Source organism: Copadichromis virginalis, linkage group LG16 (genome assembly GCF_057382275.1).
Source record: "Copadichromis virginalis isolate Kocher_CV1m ecotype Utaka linkage group LG16, C_Virginalis_male_GT1.1, whole genome shotgun sequence".
Taxonomy (NCBI): domain Eukaryota; kingdom Metazoa; phylum Chordata; class Actinopteri; order Cichliformes; family Cichlidae; genus Copadichromis; species Copadichromis virginalis.
This window is the reverse complement of record NC_140633.1, coordinates 35,052,693-35,072,916: the sequence shown is the minus strand read 5'-3', so window position 1 is coordinate 35,072,916 and position 20,224 is coordinate 35,052,693. Positions and strand designations below refer to the sequence as shown.

Genomic DNA, 20,224 nt, shown 5'->3' with positions numbered 1-20,224 from the left:
ACATGGGAGCAGTAGGTCATTCTGGGATGAATCTTCTTCTTTCTGTCTTCTGGCACAGTGTAGAATAATCTCCAAAGTTTAAATCATGGATACACTGGGCTGGGGAAACAAAATGAATCAGTGACTTTAAATGAATTTGTATGTAAAGGCACTGCTGGTTTTCTCCTTTGGTCAACTTCTTCCTGAAGTAGACAGTATGAAAGATGGATCCAGGTATGCCTCCAACAGTTCAAATGTGTGTTGGGTAATAGGGGAGTCTGAATTGGCTGTAGGTGTCTAACTATATGTGAACCCTGTGATGACCCTGTCCAGGGTTTACCCCACCTCTCCTCTAAAAGATGGATGGATAGGACATAGTGGTGCTTTGAACCAAATGATACTCACTAACCAGAGTAGGTAGGATCAACCCTCTGGGGAGCGTCAACTTCATGCCAGATGTTTCTACAGCTAACAGAGTTTTCGCCTTGAACCCAAGTGTTGGACCATCACACCTTAGCCATTTCACACATGCACTGCAGCCCTGACCTTTCACTGATTCATACATTCAGACAATTAACAGACAGCGAGTGTGTGCTGATGTGCGTCGTGTCCTGCCTCCTGCTTGATCGGCACAGGCGCCACCTCATGACCATCAATCTCCAGCTGTCTGCCTCATATGTGAAAGGCCACATCTGGACAATGTCCAGAAAATCAGATCTGTACAACATCCAGACCTCATTACCTGGATTCATGGTTGAAAACAGTTCATCCATATCCATATAGAACAGATTTGTTTTGATTTATTGGGTGTGGGCTCTGAGGATTCATTAAACAACCAACCGCATAATCAAAATAACAATAATCTCAAAATCATCTAAAAAACAGAAAAAGAGGTCAACAACAGAACAAGCTATTGAATATGAATCCAGGTTTTACCGCTGAAACAAGTGCCCAGATAACTGCTAACCAGATAACTGCTCCAGAATTTCACAGTTATCGATGCAAACATTGTTCTCCAGCTGCAGACCTGACGATCTCTCTCAAAAATGCATCTCACATGTGTGGATACAGGTGTTTGGATGTGTCAAAGATTTGGAAGCGATAAATAATACAAGGTAGACTGTTTGTCTTATTTGTAGCCGCACCAAGAACTTTATATCTCCAGGTGATCGCTCAGAAATGTTAAAAATGTCGGGAAACGGTAGCTACTGACAGGCAGACTGTGCCAGAATGACTATTGAACTCAGTGGTATGTAGTAAGATCCAGAAACTTCCTGGAAAGGAGAATATTTATGTAAGAGGCTCAATTCTGCAAGTGAACCTACTGGTTTTATTATCATTGACTATTATTTCAATAGATTTATACTCTGAAATGCTCAGTAACACAATTTAAGCTTGATGAATGGGAAAGGAATCAAGTGTTAGTAATAATGTTGCAACTTTCATGAAACAAAGGGGGCAATTTGCAGCTTTTCACTTGGCAAACCTGATGAGCCGAATGAGGGCACATCCATCAGGAAGCTCCAAGCAGCAACAACAGAGCTCAAACTGCAACATGATGTGCTCAGTGAAAGGAACTAAAAGGATCACAAACAACAAATCTGAAATAACAAAAGCACAAAGTGGAAGCGAGCCAGCACAAAGAAACGTACGAGTTCTCTCCACAGTTTCAAAGCATGCACTCTGAGAATTTCAGGAGCTGACAAAACAAGTGCTTCATCATTTCAGAGAAGCGGAACGAAAACACCAGCAGACAGAGAGGCGGAGAGATGATACGCTCTTCCACGTTGCTCCTGATTAATGGTGGAACACGGTGGTTTCCTTCTCAAAACACGCTTGACATGCAAGGATCAGAGAAACCAAATAACTTCGACTGGACAGCTCAGCTGTACAACACAACATACACCAAATACTATATTTGAAGCCACACAAATACACAGAATGGCAGGTTCCTTTATTACTATGAGCAAGGACACTGCAGTTCATTTCTGTACTATAAAGTGAAGTAGCTCCTTAATAGAAGTAACTTCATGATTTTAAACGCAGCTTCAGAATTACCCTGCACTACTAAATCATGTTAGCTCAGCTATGTTCAAAAGGTAAGGAAACAGCACAATGTTTGGTGTACATAGAGGATCTTTGCCTTTTAGTGACTACTGTCAATAGAGATACAGATTTTAAGTGAAAGCAATTCCATTCCTTGCTTGACTTCCTTTCTATAGACCTTTGTAGACTGATCATAAAGCAGCCTTAAGGGGCGTCCACACAGATAGTGACTGCTGGTGATGTCCCAACAACAAGAGACCACCCAAAGCAAAGCAAGTACTGGCAGGTCAAGAGTTAATATTGTCTCAACTCAAAAAAAGTCAAAAAATTAAAGCAACTACCAATGAAAGTGAAGAATGCTGTTGATTGACATATAGCACAAAGGAGTAGTAATTACACTAGTAGATTGACTACTAGCAACCAACCATTAGTGACAAAATAATGCACAGTGAGCGAATCTCTTCCTGTATTTATATAGGATTTGCAGGTGGCTGCTCCTTCCCAAACCTGGGTCTGCTGGAGGTCTCTTCCTGTCAAAAGGGAGTTCTTCCTCACCACTTTTTTCCAAGTCCTTGATCAGAGGGGACCTTGGGGAAATGCCGGGCTTCTCTTTCTCTGTTTGTTGAGTTTATCTTACAATGTAAAGCACTTTGAGCAAACTGTTATTGTGAATTGGTGTTAAATAGGCAATGATAAGGCTACTGTCCTTATTAGCCTATTCTTATCATTTATGTTTTTAACCAACATCCTTCTTGGATTTGACCGCTATTTTTATTTTCCTCACATTTATTTAGGGTTACAGTTTGCTCTTGAGAGAAATCTGTTGCTCTAGACCTGTCCGTGCTTGTGGATGGCTATATGGTATCAACACTACCTCTTTCACATCAATGTGTAATTTCCTGAGGAGCAAACACTGGGCAAACAAACCAATATTTTAATAACTACCTTGATTCAGGTAAATGAAGACTGACAGCCCTGAATTTGATCTTGATAACTCTAGTTGAGGTTAAATTCTTTCTAACTTCACAACTTCAACGTCACGTGTATTAAACCCCAGCAGAAAGTAGTCCTTACTAGGATGAAGTCTTTTTGGAAAGATGGTGTCCTGAACCGATTTTCAGCAGTGTTTTCTTGGCACAATACCCTGTAAGGTTAACTAAAAGGGAAAAATAAATATATTTTAATTAGAACTGAAGTCTGAATGCACTCATGTTGTTATTTAACTGCTGGGCAGGGTGGAAGGCATACAAGCCATGCCTTTAGACTGAAATTAGTGCCTAAGCAGTTTGAGGTTTTACCTTTCCTCAGCGCTTTCACAGCAAGTTGGCACGAAAGTCCCAGAAATCCAGCCTCTCTGTTTTTGTAAGGAAGTATATATATATTATATATACAAAGGAGACTGTGCATAAAGAAGGGAGACTTGTAAATTAGCCTGAAAAATGGAAAGATACCATCACTTCATGCAAACATATTCATGTTCACTTTCAGGATCACCCTATGTGATGTTTTTGGCTCTTTCCTGTCATCACCCAGAAGCAAAATTTTACTGACAAGATTTAACACATTTTTCACATCCAGCTGTGAGTAAACAGGCATGAAGGTGGGGAGGCGTTTTGTGACCATTTGTTTGCTGCCCGGTTAAATATGGGCTGTATATTATTCTTATCTCCAGATGGAGATTTATAATTGTAACGTGTACTTACGAGAACTGTCCTACCTCTGAGTTATTTTCGAGCGCTCAGATTCCTAACATTTCAGATCATATATGGCTGACAGGTCGCAGAAAAGAGCTTTAGCTGGATTTTAAAATAAATAAGTCATAAAAATGTAGCCAGTGGTCTTGCAGGCCTGACTGAGTGCCGATAGTTATCATGCTTGACCCTGTCGCGGTCACTCCCTTGTTTTTCATCTCAGGCTTTTTAGCAAATTGCTTCCTGCCAAAGCCTTGACATTTTTAGCTGAAATGTTTAGAAAAGGAAATGCTGCTGTGATTTTTGGAGATGGAAAGTTGCAGGTTTGTATATATAGACACTGGCAGTTTGCTAGGCTTCTCCAACAAATTTGACCTCTGGCTTCCTGAAATTCAAGCGTTATCATGTACTGTGTACTTCCATTCATCACACTTTAAAAATTGCACGATCTGCAGGGAAGACAAAGGAGAAAAAGACGTAATTTCTGCAGGTTTCAGCGACACATTTCTTCTCGATAAGGTCCTTTCAAATTACTCTGGATCAAAGTACATATTATGAGGGAAGTCAGAAGCTCATCGCTAACCAACACCAATGCTTTACCAACATTAAAGTGAGAGATCTGGATCCACAGCAGAATTTCATGTTATTCTTTTTCCCTTTAGTAACATTGTGTTTTTTCCCCCGAAGCTCCAGCTCTCCACCAGGTTTCATGAAATTTAGGTTTACAGTAACCTTGCTGAAACCCTACCATCACCCCAGCTACCTACCTAGCTGTCAGTTAGACAGCTACCTGTAGATGCTAAAGATTGATTAATTTAATGATTGCTAACAGGCGCACACAGCAGAATAAATGGAAAGCTGGACAGAGGGACTGGTGTCACTCACACGTTTGTAAAGTGTCATTTTGAAGCTTCAAGATTAGCAACTTGGATGTGTCGAATGAAGGGTGGATCTGACTTTGAAACCACATGCTCATGAGCATATTCTGGAAAATCTTCTTATAGAATAACCAGAATTTATAAAACTTAACGGCCTGTTTAATATGACCTGAAAGTATTGCCTGACACCATGAAACAACAAAGAAAGGTCTGCTTCCCATAGACTTTGATATAACTGCAAGTCATTTTTAACCACAATACTCCCTACTGGCTATTAAACAGGATGCATTAAGACTCTTCTGTAATGCTTCACTTTTCAGACCCACACACTCCCACTCTATTCTCATCTACCATTATTAACCCAAGGTTAAGAGAGAATCACACAAAAGGTTTTTAACCTCCCCCTACAAGAGGCTCAGATCCTAACTGGACATATTTGTAGTAAATTGCTTCTTTAAGCCCACTAAAAAAGTCTAAGTCATTCATGAAGAGGTTTGAGTGCATGACAATTCATTGTCGGAATTAGAATCAGCTGTGAAATTGCCACATATTCCCATATGCACCCGTTTCCCCAACTTCATATCAGCCCAGAGTAAAACAGATTTTACACAGAAGCACTCTGAGCGCAAATAAATGTAGCACAACAACATGAGCTAAAAGACTAAATAACTTTCTTGAGCAAAGCAGTCTATTACTAATGACGGAGGAATAAGAGACATTAGATTGGACCGTCTGTAAACACGAGGAAGCTGTAGGAGTGGGAGAATTTTTCTCTGACGATCCTAAATTTATTATTATATTAATCAAAAAACTGATAAAGGTCACACATTCTTTCAAACAGCAGTAAGACTATTCCATAGAGGTCACTGGCTACATTATCTATTGGGTGATGGTGGATGTGTTATATTTTAAAGGTTGTTTAGAGCTGTGGAATTAAACCTGAACCCTTGCACCTGCTCTCTCACTAGCTTTGGTGAACTAAAACTTTAAACCATCCTAAGAAACTGGCACTCTCATTTGTAAAGGTTATAATATTGAAACGCAGTCACCAGTGAGACAGGAATCACACGCAGGTCTTATAATTTCAGCCATTTTGTTTAATAACGTTCCACTGGAGACCTCCCTCACATGGTTCACCAAACCCACCGCCTCTTATTCAGCGTGGCCCGCCTGCCCTGCGCCCCTGGCATTTCCTGTGTGTAAAACAGAGTGGGCAACGCTGGCAACTAGCACCCATTTCCAATAATGGATACCAGATGAAGGGTGTGTGTTTAGGTATGTGCTGTATGTGTGCAAATCCTGCCCTAAACCCTAAATGAATGCTGCACCTTTCTAATTATCCAGCACGAACTCCAGCTTCTCTTTTTTTTCCCTCCCATTTTCTTGCTCTTTGCTTTCGCACAACATTAATCGAGCTCCAGCTCCACCAAGAGGTCTTTTATTTTTAGAACACGGGGACGATCTCCAAGACGCAAGAGCTCATCCAACATAAACAGATTCTGGTACAAAGAGTACTTGTTTAGACATTCTTAAGATTCTTCTGCAGAACATAAACTCCCCCCAAACTCCACCTATCTCAACATCTGCATGTATATGTGCACATACGCACATCTTAAAGAGTAGATGGCTCCAAATAAACAGAACATTCAGCCCTTCTCATGTTCCTTCATGTGGAAAGCAATATTCACTTGATGCATGAAGGTATTACTAAATATAACATTCAAATATCAGCAAACATGACATTGCCTTCCTTTATGGTTTTTTTTTTTTATGTGTGCAAATTGTTTAGGACTCTTACCTTGACTTCACATTTCTTGTGGCATGCGATTCGGCACACTGGAAAAAGAGAAAAGGAGAGAAAAACCAATTAACTCCACAGATCATAAAAAGCTTTTGAACATTATGGAGAAATTCAGACTGCGTGTTGCATTATGAGTGATGACGCTGAGCAGCTGTCAAGAAGACATGAAAAAGCAAGAGGTATATTCAAATTCCACAATGTTTGTACTGTGGTCAAAGTCAAACAGCATCTGCTGTTAGCAGGCTGATACTGCCACAGCAGCTCACACTCCCAGCAAAGGCTTAGAATTCACTGCTGTGAAGGATAACACACAGTGAGAGATCTCATCTCTGTGTCATCGGTTAAATGAACTTTTTAAAGTGTAATCATCACCAGTGCGATGATCTTTTTACTGAAGCATCTCAAAATCTACAGATACACATCAAAACAAACTCAGCCGGACATAATAAAGAAACCACTGTGAGAGTTTGGGCTGCAGTACTCATCGTCTCCCAGACTAAACAGCTTTCAGTGCAATGAATGAGTCAGGATGTTTCAGCCGTCTGTGCATTTGTGCGACAGGCCACCCTCCAGTTATCGATTCCTACACTGACCACACGACTGTCACATGAAGTTAAAAGATCTGATTTATCTCGAGGTCTGCAGCTGGAAAATATTAGGTTACTCATTAGTCCCAAACAACAAATGATCAGTCTTGATGCATGCTCAATTATCCAGGAAAGGAAATCCCAAAAAGTTGATTCTGTTCATCTGGACGCAGCGTTTCCAGTGGGAGAGACGTTTCGTCACTCATCCAATGACTTCTTCAGTCCCAGCTTCAGTGGTGCTGGTTTCAGTCATTGTGCAAATGTACTGTTTATAAGGTTGGGGAAACCTGCAGTCAGCTGAACTGAAGAAGTCACCTGGATGAGTGACGAAACGTTTCTCCCACTGAAAACGCTACGTCCAGATTAACAGAATCAGCTTTTTGGAGTAATTAATCAGTTTTCCTGAATTTCTTGCTCCAGAATATTAATCTTAGGCACCGTTTTAAAGATCAGGGACAGATTTTCCTCCTGTTTTTGGAAACTTTCCACTTTTTGAACATTTTAATTCTCTCACCTTTTTTGCTACAATAAAAATCCACGTCTGTCTGCTTCATTCCAACCAGTACCCCAATTTTTCCTGGTTTACTCCTGGATTTTAAGACCACCTTCTAGAGATAAGCCTTGCTCTTTCTCCTAGGAACCTTCTGGGATTTTTTTTAAAGCCTCTCAAACTTTATTCAGAATACTGAATGAAACAGCCGTTATCTTTTGTGTCACACAAGAGCGTCGAAATCAGTCATATTTGTTATTTTTAGCAAGAAGTCATCTTTTCTAAACATTTTCTAAAACATGACTGATTGCATGAGATGTATTCAGGTGATATGAAAAAAAGAACCTCAGTTGCACTCTCTTCAAATAGCCACTGCACCAGTACAGTATATGGTTAAAGCAGATCTCGAAAATTTCATCAAAGATTAAAGAAGTTGTTTAACTATAGAATTTCTGCACAGTTTTCACAGCTCCCCTTCTGTCCTCAAGGCCTCTCTGTGGACTCCCACTGGGCCACCAATAAGGGTCAACAAGAGAGAGCAGCTGGACCAGCGGCTCATAAATTCTCAGCTTCCCTCGAAGGACAGAAAACCAAAACACGGCTCAGCGTGCCGAGGTGTAGGCTTTCCAAATAAAGGAGAAGGCTGTATGCTTTTACTGGAACGCTCTACGCCTTATGTAATGAGTTTTTCTTCCTGTCTCGAGCCACATTCTTCAAAGCAGTTGTAATATCTGTTGTGAATAGTTGTCAAGTCATTGATATGAAACTGGGAGGTGGCCAGTCCTGACATTGTGCGAGAGTCAGATTGTGTGTTTTGTATTATGTTATGATGGCAGTGCAGTGTTTTCCTGAACCCTATACTTCCTCTACTCTTGCTTCCTAAACACTATGTTCTCTCTGATGTATACAGATTAATCATACAGGATATCCCTGAAACACTCCTTTAGTTCCACGTGGAGTTTTCTCTGCGTGACCCTCCTTCTTATAAGCTTCACTCTATGAATGTCAAGTCAATGTTCCACTGGGGCCAGCAGTTTAGTACATACAGACAACACAGAAAGACTTGATAAAATGCTAATTCTCCCAGGCTTGTGTGAAAGACATATCTTGACATTTCTTGGCTAAGTTCAACTAGTGAATGGTTTTGCACTTGCACAGGCTTAAACAAATCTGCAACATAAAAAGTAAAAAGACCAGAGGTGGAAGGTGAGACTGAGGGAAGAACCTGTTGGATGAAACCAGAAAAACCTCTCAAAGGAGGCAGCTAGTATTCGCAGCCTTGCCTTATTGGTTGTTACCCAGCGCTCATGACCACAGGTGAGGGTTGGAACATAGATCTGGTAACTGGAAAAGCTTTGCCTTTTGTTTTATCCCACTTTTCACCATGACAGTCTGCTACAACGCCTTCATTCCTGAAGATGCTGCACCAACCCACTGGCCCAGCTCCTTTCCATCATCGTGAATAAAATCCCAAGATACTTGAACTCAGGGGCAGCTTCTCCCCCAACATATTGGGAGAAAACTACTGTTTTCAAGCAGATAAGCTTCTGGAAACTATGAATTTAAGGAGATAAACAAGACTTTGTTGGTGCAGTGGCGCCTATTGTGTACTATTCTTCACAGCTGACTTACTCTGGTTGCCAGAAAAGCTCAGACTGAGCATTTTTCTTTTAAACAAACACACTTAGTTTAGTTAGAAGTCATCTTTTAATTTCAATATAAAAATCTATTTCAAACGTGCATGAACAATATCTAATGTCGGTTCTAAAGCAGGTTACGCTAAAACAATGACATACCGCTAAATTTGCAGCAGGTATCTTTAATGTTGGATAAAAAAAGCAGGGGTGTGAACTCTTTTCCGCCAAGATAAGTTTGAGAACCAGTGCATTTAAGAAGGTTAATGCACACGTCTCTTTTTAAGAGTTAATTTGACTGAAACTTATTTGGTTATGAAATGGTTTTGATCAAACTGTCACACAATGTTTATTTTTAAAGACTGTTTTCTTGTTTAAATATCAAGTTTCCGATGTGTAAATTACACGTAAATACATGCAAATGATCTTCTATCTTATCCTGTGACACATGGTGCTCTTATTGGGACTGCTGTGGCCTCTCTGATGTCAGCAGTCATGGTGTGGCTGAGTGTGTGTGTTGGTCAGTTAGCTCAGTAGGAAAACATCTGGTCTCCAGAGTGCGATCTCATGAGTCTGAGTCTCCCTCATGGTGAATTACATTTTGATGTTTTATACACCCAAAAATGACATTTGTTTTTTGTTCGTTTCTCAAAAATGATCAATGAAAAAGAATATGAGAAGTTCAAGAAGGATACTGAGGAACATCATCATGGCCGCCCGCACAGCTTTTCAGTAAATGTTCTGTCAGTGATTATTCAACATTCTTTTCAAGAATCTTATTTTTAAGACATGATGTGACACTACAGTTAAACATCAGACACTGACAGTAAAGCCAATGGTTATTTGCTGAGAGGCTCAAGTTATCAAGGCCAAGAACACCTGATGTTTTACCTTTAGTCTTAAATGCTTTAAAAGATGACAGCTGCCTTTGGTGCAGGCTTCTTCAGTTCTAAAACCTGATGGAGAGTCACAGTTTAGTGGAGGTGTCACCCTGGATATGGTCCTGAAAGATGATGAACCACCCTGTAATTATGTGAGTCATTAAAGGCCACACATCCAGGGGACAAACTCCCAAACACAATTCAATTTATATAGTGCCAAATCACGACAAGAGTTGCCTCAAGGTGCTTTACATTGTAAGGTAAAGACCCTACAATAATAGAGAGGAAACGGAGAAAACCCCAAAAATCATATACAAGCACTTGGGTGACAGTGAGAAGACAAAACTCCCTTTTAACAGGAAGAAACCTCTGGCAAAACGAGGCTCAGGGAGGGGCGGCCATCTACTGCGACTGGTTGTTGTGGTCGTGGCAGACCAAAGTGACTGAACAACTTTCAGGACCACCTAAAAACAGGCCAAAACCTGAGACTCTCCATCAGTTTTGGAACTGAAGAATCCTCGTGGATGAGAGCTGAAATGTCTTCATGAATCAAAAAGAAGTCCTATTGCCTTTAGCAATGAAAAATGGCCTGGATGCGGAGAAGCTACGCAAAACTCTTTACTTTTACTTTGATGCACTTTGAAGTCCTTAATTTTGCTCAAGGTCAGAGGTCATGTTCTCTGAGCAGCAACTGTAAGGATTAAGGTACAACCTACAAGGCTTTTCAGGAGACTTTAGTTTTTCTTTCACATCTAACCCTATATTCTTTGGAATGAGAGAAAAGTTAGGGGTTTAGGAGTGGGTACTTATCAGTTTTAAAATCTATCTAGGGTTAAATTAACATACGAGAACTTTATTAACATTATTTACATCAGGTGCACAACACAGTTCAATGTGAGCTGCAAGATGATAAATGTAAGATAAAATATGTGTTCACTGGTATTTCAGTGTGCAACAAGAGTATGTCTACAAACTGAAACCTGAGAAAGTGAGAAGCTTCCTTTTTAGATCCAAAAAGTGTACTTACATCATGCAGAGGCATTTAGTTTCTATTTAAGCGCTCGCTGGACTATATTTGCACACGTGGGGGGCTTTTTTGACTTCTTAATTAGAGGCCTTCAAATCTGGGAGGCACCATGAAATCCTACCGGGATGCACAGCGCATCCCAGAAAGTTCCCAGAGTGAAACTAGAAGGGTTTGTTTCTACAGCATGACTCACATAATCTGTCAGGGAGCACCGAGATCGACTCCAGACAAAAATAATGAAACACGTTCATTTAGATGACTGTCGATTCCCGCAAAGACTGTTTTCTTAACTCACGTGGGAGCTTGTAAACCTTCTGCTTGGCTTTTGTCATGTTTACTTTCATGATCAAAATTGCTATGAATCATTATTTTCTTATAATTTATTGTTTTTTCCATCTAAACCACAGCTAAATCCGCCATAACTGCCCGTACAATGATGTAAAACAGAGCAAAGTACTAAAATCTCAATTGCTGACACAATTTGCCCACAAAGCCCATTTAACAGAGGCTCTGCAGTTTTAAATCATGCTGTATAATCTCACCGATTTGTCATGGACTCTTAGATGTTCTTGTTCTCTGAGCAGGCTACACTGGCTTAAAAGTGCAGACTGACAATCGATTTTTGACTTTGGAAATAACAGAAACGTCATCACAGTGAGGCCCGGCAGCTGGGTCGGAGCTTTCTGTCCAATCACGTAAGCTTCTTCATCAGCTTAAGTGTTTTTCAGCATCAGCCTTTTATGGTGACGTATAGCAGATGAGAATCCTCGATGTTCGGAAACGTGCATCTGTGTAATCTCATGACAAACGGGAATGCTCATAGGATAAGAAAGCTCATGTCCATATACAACTGGAGAGATCCATGATGGCTTCTAAATGGATCGGGCGCTCTTCCCAAAGCCACAGTAAGAAAGTAAGAAGAAAAGTTTAACCAGTAAATATTTGATAAATAGCTTAAACAATGATTTAGCTAATTATTGGTGGAAAAACAATTCAGAGTGGACCTATTGTGTTTTTTGTTTTTTTAACTCTTAGACTCCACTAAAGTAGCTCTCCATGATTAACAGTCAAAGTAATCTTGATTTAACCTTCTCCTGGTCCTTACACTGACTCAAACAAGCTCTACTCCCTTTAAGGCCAAGCTTCACTCATTAGTATGACTAGCAAATGTGGTGCTGTTGGGATCTGCCCTTATATGGTCAATGTTGAGTCCTATACTACTGGTCTGACAAAGTTTGGAGCTAACTGGAGTCCCTTCTAGCTAAGCTGGGAAGGAAGTTGCTAGTCATAACTCACCTTCATCATTTAAAACTGATTTATTATCATCTAAAACTACACATTTTGTTTTTGAGCAGTTTTGCAGTATTTGCAGTTCAAAATAATCCTTTTCATTATATTGGACCGTGGTGCAGATGTTTTAGTCCCCTGAACACCTCCATTTAAACCAGCGTTCTCCTGATTAGAGCAGAAGGTTTGAACAACAGGTGCGAGTTCTGTGCCTATAGCAGAGGCTGTGTGCCTGACACGCTCATAACAGGGATATCCAATCACAATGACCACATAAAGAGCCAGGATTAGAAAAAGCTGTCAGAATCAAAGTCTTTAGAGCAGTGCGAAGCTTGAGCGTTAGGTCACAGGTGGCATCATTTAAAATTTTGACCATGTTTAATACTTGCATCCCGCACTGTAAGAGCATATATGTGACAGAAAATAAGAAAAGCACAGCAGGATCCCTTTAACGCTCTGTAGACTTGTGTTTCAGCACTACACATGTGATGAGCTGTGACACAAGTCGCGTGGAATGTTCTCATATGTGTGGAAACCAAACACACTTTGCTCGATAAGCATAAAAGCCATGTGCTTGTCCATCAGGACGATGTCCAGCACCGTCCCCCGTAAACAACTCTCCTGGGCCACGTGGGAAGAAGTAAGACTTCCATATTGGGTGTGAAAGCGTGGAGCCCGGAGCGCTCAGGCTGGGCTTTACCTTGTTAGGAAGTCGGTGCTTTGGAGAATAAACAGAGCAGAAATGTTCCTGCTGGAGGGAGGAGAGGAGGGAGAGGAGGAAAGCAGCACAGTGATGAGGAGGGATGGAAGATGAGGAGAGAGAAGATACTGGAGAAAAAAGACATCTGTGCAGAGGATGAGTAATAGAGCGAGGGGGTGCAACAACTGCTCATATCAATCATTGAGAAGATGAGAGGACAGCAGGGATGGAAGTCGATCAAAATGAGGAGATGATGACGAGTGTGGAACGCCGGCTGCTATCTGAGTCTGGGTCTGTGGTATGCTTTACGACATCGGAGGGAGGGGGAGAGAAGGGTTATAAAGAGGCGGGTGATTTCCTTCCCCTGGTCCCTTGGAATGAGCGTACAGTCCCACAGGGCTGGGCTGGACCCCTTTACAACACAATCAGAGGGGCAGGGGTTGGAGAATTTCCTCTTCCTCCACCCTCCTCACTCTCACTCTCTCCATCCTTCCTTTTTTCATTTGCTTCCCATGCACAAACACGTGAGCACCAACACGTGTACATATGATGCGCTAACATACACTCTACATCACTCGTGTGTGTACACACACCAAATCCCTGAAATCACGATTCCTTAAATGTTTTTTTTCATCAGTTTTACACCTCTTTTTACACTGTAAGCGAAGCTACAAGATAAAACGTGAAGGTGGATGGATGGGTGGGTTTATTAAAGTAAAAACAAGAATGTCTTTGTCATGCTAAATGACACGCCACTTGCCCAAGTTTGAAACATTGTGGACTGGTAGGCATTTCCATTAACACGGCCTTAACACACGGCCTGATCCCAACGTGTCAGGGGGACAAAAATAGCAGCACTCTGTGCAGGAAAGTCTCACAGTGACAAGAAACTTTTGGGGACAAAATAATCATTTTGAAAGCTTCATGAAAAAAAAGAATCTTGGAATCTCAATTAGGTGTTTTGTATTTACATAAAATATTCATGAACAAACACACTTTTAAAGCTGCAGTGTTTAAAAAGAAAGGTCTCCCACAACATTACACCTTTTACTTTTTTATATCAGGTAAAATTTAAATTGCACCACTGCATCTTCTGTGGGGTTTGTCACTCTTTATACTCCCTTACTTCATGAGAGGAGAGTATCACAGAGACATAAATTCTGAAGCTTGAAAAGAGAGCCCAAAGTAGGCTCAGGAGATCGGGTTCCCCCTCAGACCGCTCAAACATAATTATGGATTTTTTAATTGTTTATTTCTTTGGCCAAAGACATTTAAATACACTCCCCCCACCACTCAAAAACCAAAACAAAAAAAAACCAAACATGTTTTCTGCCCCAGCTTCAACTCCATTTATAGGTTGTAAACACCAAGTGTGTTTGAATTGGCATCTCTGGGTGTTTTTACTTGAAAGAATGTCTACTCAGTGGTTAGAAACCCACACATGCGGTAATGTTTTTTTTTCCCTGTAAACACTGAAGAGACGGGACTTTCAGTGTTTATGATGAAGATGTCTAGCAAATGCAGGTGGGATATATAACATTTAACCTGCTTAAAAATATATATTTTCCATGTAATTATGTGCAATATGTGGAGAAAAACTGCCGAATCTCGCTGTTAGTTTGAATTATTTTTTCCAAGCAATGTCATCCAAATAGCAATAAAATAGCAAAAGTAATAATACATGCTGTGTTGCATAATTAACTGCATTAAATAAACAGAATCATCCATAAGCCAACCACTCATTTTGGAGTTTGTCTTAAAAACTGAATATTGTAGACAAAACAATTATCTTGTCACAAAAGTGACTCCACAGACGACAGCATTAAATCTTCTATTGTTCCAAACGCTTGAAAACCTGCAGTAAATTTCTTAATTTCATCACCTGATCCCTGTTGCGTGGTGCAAAGAATGCTATGAATGTGTCTACACATGCACTCTGCTTGCACCAACCTGCAGTGCACTTGCTGCATTTTCTGTGTACTGTAGCATTAATGTCAGTAATTATCGGCACCCAGCCACCTCGATCCATCTTTTGACTCACACAGGGTGTCATCATTTAGCCCACATGTTTTCCCGAGCTAAAATCCCTGCCTGTGCTGGGTTTCTGCGGGTAAAGCCCCACCTTCATTCAGCTGCTCAGCGTTTCTTAACTTGGGAGATCCCCACAAACATTGCAGGGGAGTTGGATAAATCCTGAGCAAGAGTTCCCATGGACTCAGATCTGTGTCATGAGTTTGCTTCTTCCTGACAAAACAGGACTTCTGTTTGTTTACTCTTGTGTCTGGTTGTGTGTGTTTCACTGTGAGTATTAGTCTGACTTTGTTTTGTTGAAACAGCTGTTTCCCTAAAACAATGTGCAGCTATGGAGAAAAAACACAGGAAAACACTCAGGATTTAAGTTTCTGTAGAAGAATTCTGGAATTTTACAGTCTGCAGCAGATGTAGTGTGAAACAAAGACCTCTGCTGCCACCTGGTGGTTGCTGAAGTCCCTGAATCTGCCATGTTTTTCAAAACGTTGAGGTTTTGTTTTTGTTTTTTTGTTTTTTTAATGGGGGCTCATGATAAGGGAGGCGTCCAACTTTTTGTCGGACTGCACGGCGCTTTTATCAATTGTCTCACATTTTGATTGCCTCTGGTTTACAAAAGTGAACATCTGGTAAGAAATGTGTGCCTCAAAAAGTGACGTGCTGATCTGTGCATCCCTTCTGAAACCCCACAGATGAACACAAACTCTTTGCTCTTCAGTTTGTTGGGAGCTGGTTACCCTAATCATGACCCAAAGAGCCACAGTTTGTTGGAATTTTCTAAAGTGGTCCTGAGCAGCAGTGCTCCAGGCTTTCTGAAGCACTTTCAAAGGTTTTCTTGGACAATGGCAGCTTTTTCTCCAATTTTCAGTCCAGTTTTGCACCTGATTATTTTCAGAGGAATGATCCTTTGTTGGTTAAGACTTAGGTGCCAAATTTATGCCTGACTGATTCCTAAGTCGAGGGATGAACCACTGTTATGGTTACACATAACAGACAAGTTAGCAATGAATCAATTTTAAATTGCATCTTAAGGCTTTGTTAGTAGTCCTGGTCGCGGAACACTGGACCAGCTCTTTATCCTCTCCAGGATACTTGAGGGTGCATGGGAGTTTGCCCAACCAGTCTACATGTGTTTTGTGGACTTGGAGAAGGCATTCGACCGTGTCCTCGGGGTGTCCTGTGGGAGGTGTTGCGGGAGTATGGGGTGTCTGGCCCATTGCTACGGGCCATTCGATCCCTATACAACCGTTGCAAGAGCTTGGTTCGCATTGCCAGCAATAAGTCGGACTCGTTCCCGGTGGGTGATGGGCTCCGCCAGGGCTGCCCTTTGTCTCCGGTTCTGTTCATAATTTTTATGGACAGGATTTCTAGGCGCAGCCAAGCGGCGGAGGGCTTTCGCTTTGGTGGTCTCAGAATCTCATCTCTGATTTTTGCGGATGATGTGGTTCTGTTGGCTTCATCGGGTGAGGGCCTCCAGCTCGCACTGGAACGGTTCGCAGCCGAGTGTGAAGCAGCAGGAATTAGGATCAGCACCTCCAAATCTGAGGCCATGGTTCTCAGCCGGAAAAGGGTGGAGTGCCCACTCCGAGTCGGGGATGAGTTCCTGCCCCAAGTGGAGGAGTTCAAGTATCTCGGGGTCTTGTTCGCGAGTGATAGGAGAAGGGAGCCGGAGATCGACAGATGGATTGGGGCTGCAGCTGCAGTAATGCAGACGCTGCACCGGTCCGTCGTGGTGAAGAGGGAGCTGAGTGTAAAAGCGAAGCTCTCAATTTACCGGTCGATCTACATCCCTACCCTCACCTATGGCCACGAGCTGTGGGTAGTGACCGAAAGAACGAGATCACGGAGACAAGCGGCAGAAATGAGCTTCCTCCGAAGGGTGGCTGGCCTCTCCCTTAGAGATAGGGTGAGAAGTTCGGCTATCCCGGAGGGGCTCAGAGTAGAGCAGCTGCTGCTCCACATCGAAAGGAGCCAGCTGAGGTGGTTCGGGCATCTGACAAGGATGCCCCCTGGGCGCCTCCTGGGTGAGGTGTTCCAGGCATGTCCCACCGGGAGGAGGCCCCGGGGCAGACCCAGGACACGCTGGAGAGATTATATCTCTTGGCTGGCCTGGGAACGCCTTGGTATTCCTCCGGATAAGCTGGAGGAGGTGGCTGGGGAGAGGGAGGTCTGGACCTCTTTGCTTAGGCTGCTGCCCCCGCGACCCGGCCTCGGATAAAGCGGATGAAGATGGATGGATGGATGGCTCTGTTAGTAGCAGCCTGTCACAAAACACATGACATGTTCACATTTCTTTCTACAAAGCTGAAAACTCTCATATCTCAGTATGGTGTGGAGTGTGGGAGACCTAAAAAAAAAAAAAAAAAAAAAAAAAAAAAACTATCTACAGCAAATGAACAGTATCTGAAAGTCATGTTCTTAAGAAAGAGTATAAAGAAGAGGAAAAAAATCCAGGAAAGACACGACACAGGACCTGAAAGAGTCTTCTGGATCTTCAGTTGATCCATTTGATGTTCACTGAAGCTTCATCAGAAGTGTCTCAGTGAAAGGACGGCTGTGAAGAAGCCACTGTTAAGCTAAGTTCACTTCATTAAGCTAAAAGAAACGGGGAGAAAAGGGTGGGGTATGCCAAATTACGCATTAGTGGCAACAGGTCTGGTCTGTCGGAGTGATGTGTCCAAATTTGAAATTTGCGGTTAAAATTGTGGAATCATCATTCGTCAACACTGATAAAATTGTGAACATCACACCATCAGATTTTGATCCACCATGCAATACCATCTGGAAAGCATCTGATTGGCAACAGCTTCATTTTTCAGCACAGCAATGACCCCAAACACGCTGCCAGTGCAGTAAAAGCACACCTGGATAGAAAAAAAAAAACACACACACTGGAACACTATCAGTCAACATTATTGAAGCAGCTTGAGATCATCTTGACAGAGAACAGAACAAAAACGCAGAAACATCCAAAGAAGAGCTTTGAATGTCTTTCAAGAAGTCTGAAGAACTATTCCTGAAGACTATTTGAAATTACAATAAGATGCCTCAAAGGGTTCAGGCTGTGCTGAAAAATCAAGGTCCTCATACTAAATATTGACTTTCAAGCTTGTTAGAATTGTCTAAACCCTGTTTTTGCCTTAACACGTAATATAAGGAAATAACGGGCATCTGAAGACTTTAGAGCAGTAGTGTAAATAATGAAAAGTGTATCACGTATCACGTTCTATTCAGTTAAATTTAAAACAGCATAAACTCATCAGGGATTCTTTTACCTCTTTTTACAGCCAGGCTTGCCCCCTGCTGGCTAACATAAAGAATGTCAGTATGTCAGGGACAGATTACATTCAACTGAACAGCATCAGATACGGTTGTAATGTTTCCATCAATCCAGCTGGTGGCTCCCTGACTGCATGAACTGATTTGTAGAGTTCACCGGGGACTGGTTTGTTTCCTCGTCTATTTGAACAACAAGCAATGTGCGCAGATTTCTTAGAACTGACAAGAAGCTAATCAGAGAGCAGGTGTGAGTGTTACAGAGTGTGAAGGTTTCAGAAGAAGAAACTAAATCTGTACAAAATCAACCCCGTTGTTTCTGACAGCGCAGAGAGCCCATGTGCCTGATCACTGCTCACTGAAAATCATTGTCCCATCAGTTTAGCAGATTAGTATAACGACATCTGACAGGGAGACGGTTACTTTCCATCATCTTCATCAATCTGCTCTCCTCGTTAAGCCAATGACTTCTGTCAAAGCACGGCATCACAGCTTCGTACGGTTTGTATGCGTGCGTACATTTGATGTGAACTTGGGCACTTGCTGCACAAATTGAAGTAAGATCTTACTCTGCTGGCGAGTAATGAGCCCATTTTGACACGATGCTGTAACACATGTTTTCACAGCCTAAGAATTTCTTAGCATCAGTGTACAGCTCCACGTGCAGGCAGTTCTAGTTGTGCGTGCATGTGCGCATGTTTGCTTGATGTGTGATAAGTGTGCATACTTGATGTGTGAGACGTGTGTGCATGTGTTTACCTTCACTGGGGTTTGCTACATACCAGCTGTGTGAGCTAAGCGGTCAAGAACAGAGCAACAATAACCTTCACTCTTGGTAACAAACACACACACGCACCTGCTATAGTAGATTTTCTCTGGTCTGTGGAGAGGACCCGTGTGCGGTCACAAAGGAGTCGCAGAGCTAGACTCTTTGCAGAAAAGTGCTTCTTATCAAACCTCCACCATTTTCTAAAAAATATTTTGGAGCTGCAGAAGTTTTATTAACTGCCTATGACTCTTCTGCCAAATTCTCAGTTGGATTTTACCTTTTAAGGGCACAATAGCAGCTCTAATGTACTACACACGAACATCTCTGTGAAAGAATATAAAAGCCAGTTCCTGCCTGCAGGCCCACCAAAACAGACGGCCTTTTTTTTTTCTTTTGTTTTGTTTTTTTAACTGGAAAATTTCGGCCCTGACCTGCGTCAACATGCTATTGTCGAAGTAACTAACACCTTGTATCTTAGCAACTGCTGAAGAGAGAGGAAGTGGAGGTGCTCCTGCCATTACGCGACCATGTGACTGGAGAGTGTTGGTAAACAAGAGCAGAAACAGGGAGGGAGGTACTGCAGGGCGATGGGAGTGGAGGTTTTGTTCTGAACAACCATTTAACACATGTTGGGTAATCGGCTTATTCACGATCTGGAAGAGAGTCCGATGAGAACACCGAAAACAATCCTCATGTCTGTTTGGTTACATGTGCAGAAACACGGGAAGCAGGGAGGAAGCAGCTGGCCCGCCTCCATCGAAATGCAGCAAAATGTGCACAATCAGCACCTAAAGCTCATTACCGTTTGCCCAAAAACCTCTTTACACTGAAGCGGTGTTATGAGACACACTGACACTTACATTTGTCTATTTTGTGTCCACAAGGTCTCCAGCTGACTACCTTTGTTCAGATTTCAGCAGTATGCTCATCAATTCTGATTGTCTTTTGATCCTTTGACCTTCAGATTTGTTTAGCAAAGCGCACGAGATGTTTTTAGAACTAAAAACACATGTGCAGGTTTTTAAGCTGCTGACATTAGAAGGACAAAGTCATTTGTGGTTTGGGTGCAGCACAATAAGACTGCTGGACCGCCACGTCCTGCATTAGCAACATGCTTTTCCTGTTAGGTGCTCGTCAGTGCTGCATAAGG

At 41.9% G+C, this 20,224-nt stretch overlaps 1 protein-coding gene across 8 annotated transcripts in view; it reads right to left on the bottom strand.

Moving 5' to 3' along the window:
- Positions 1 to 20,224, bottom strand: part of tns1b (tensin 1b) — a 191,391-nt gene that overhangs the window by 107,337 nt on the left and 63,830 nt on the right. For all 8 annotated transcript variants that reach the window (XM_085434574.1, XM_085434578.1, XM_085434581.1 and 5 more), the window contains exon 3: positions 6,393 to 6,430. In XM_085434574.1, the coding sequence (XP_085290700.1) occupies positions 6,393 to 6,430 (38 nt within the window). The remainder of the gene's footprint in view (positions 1 to 6,392; positions 6,431 to 20,224) is intronic.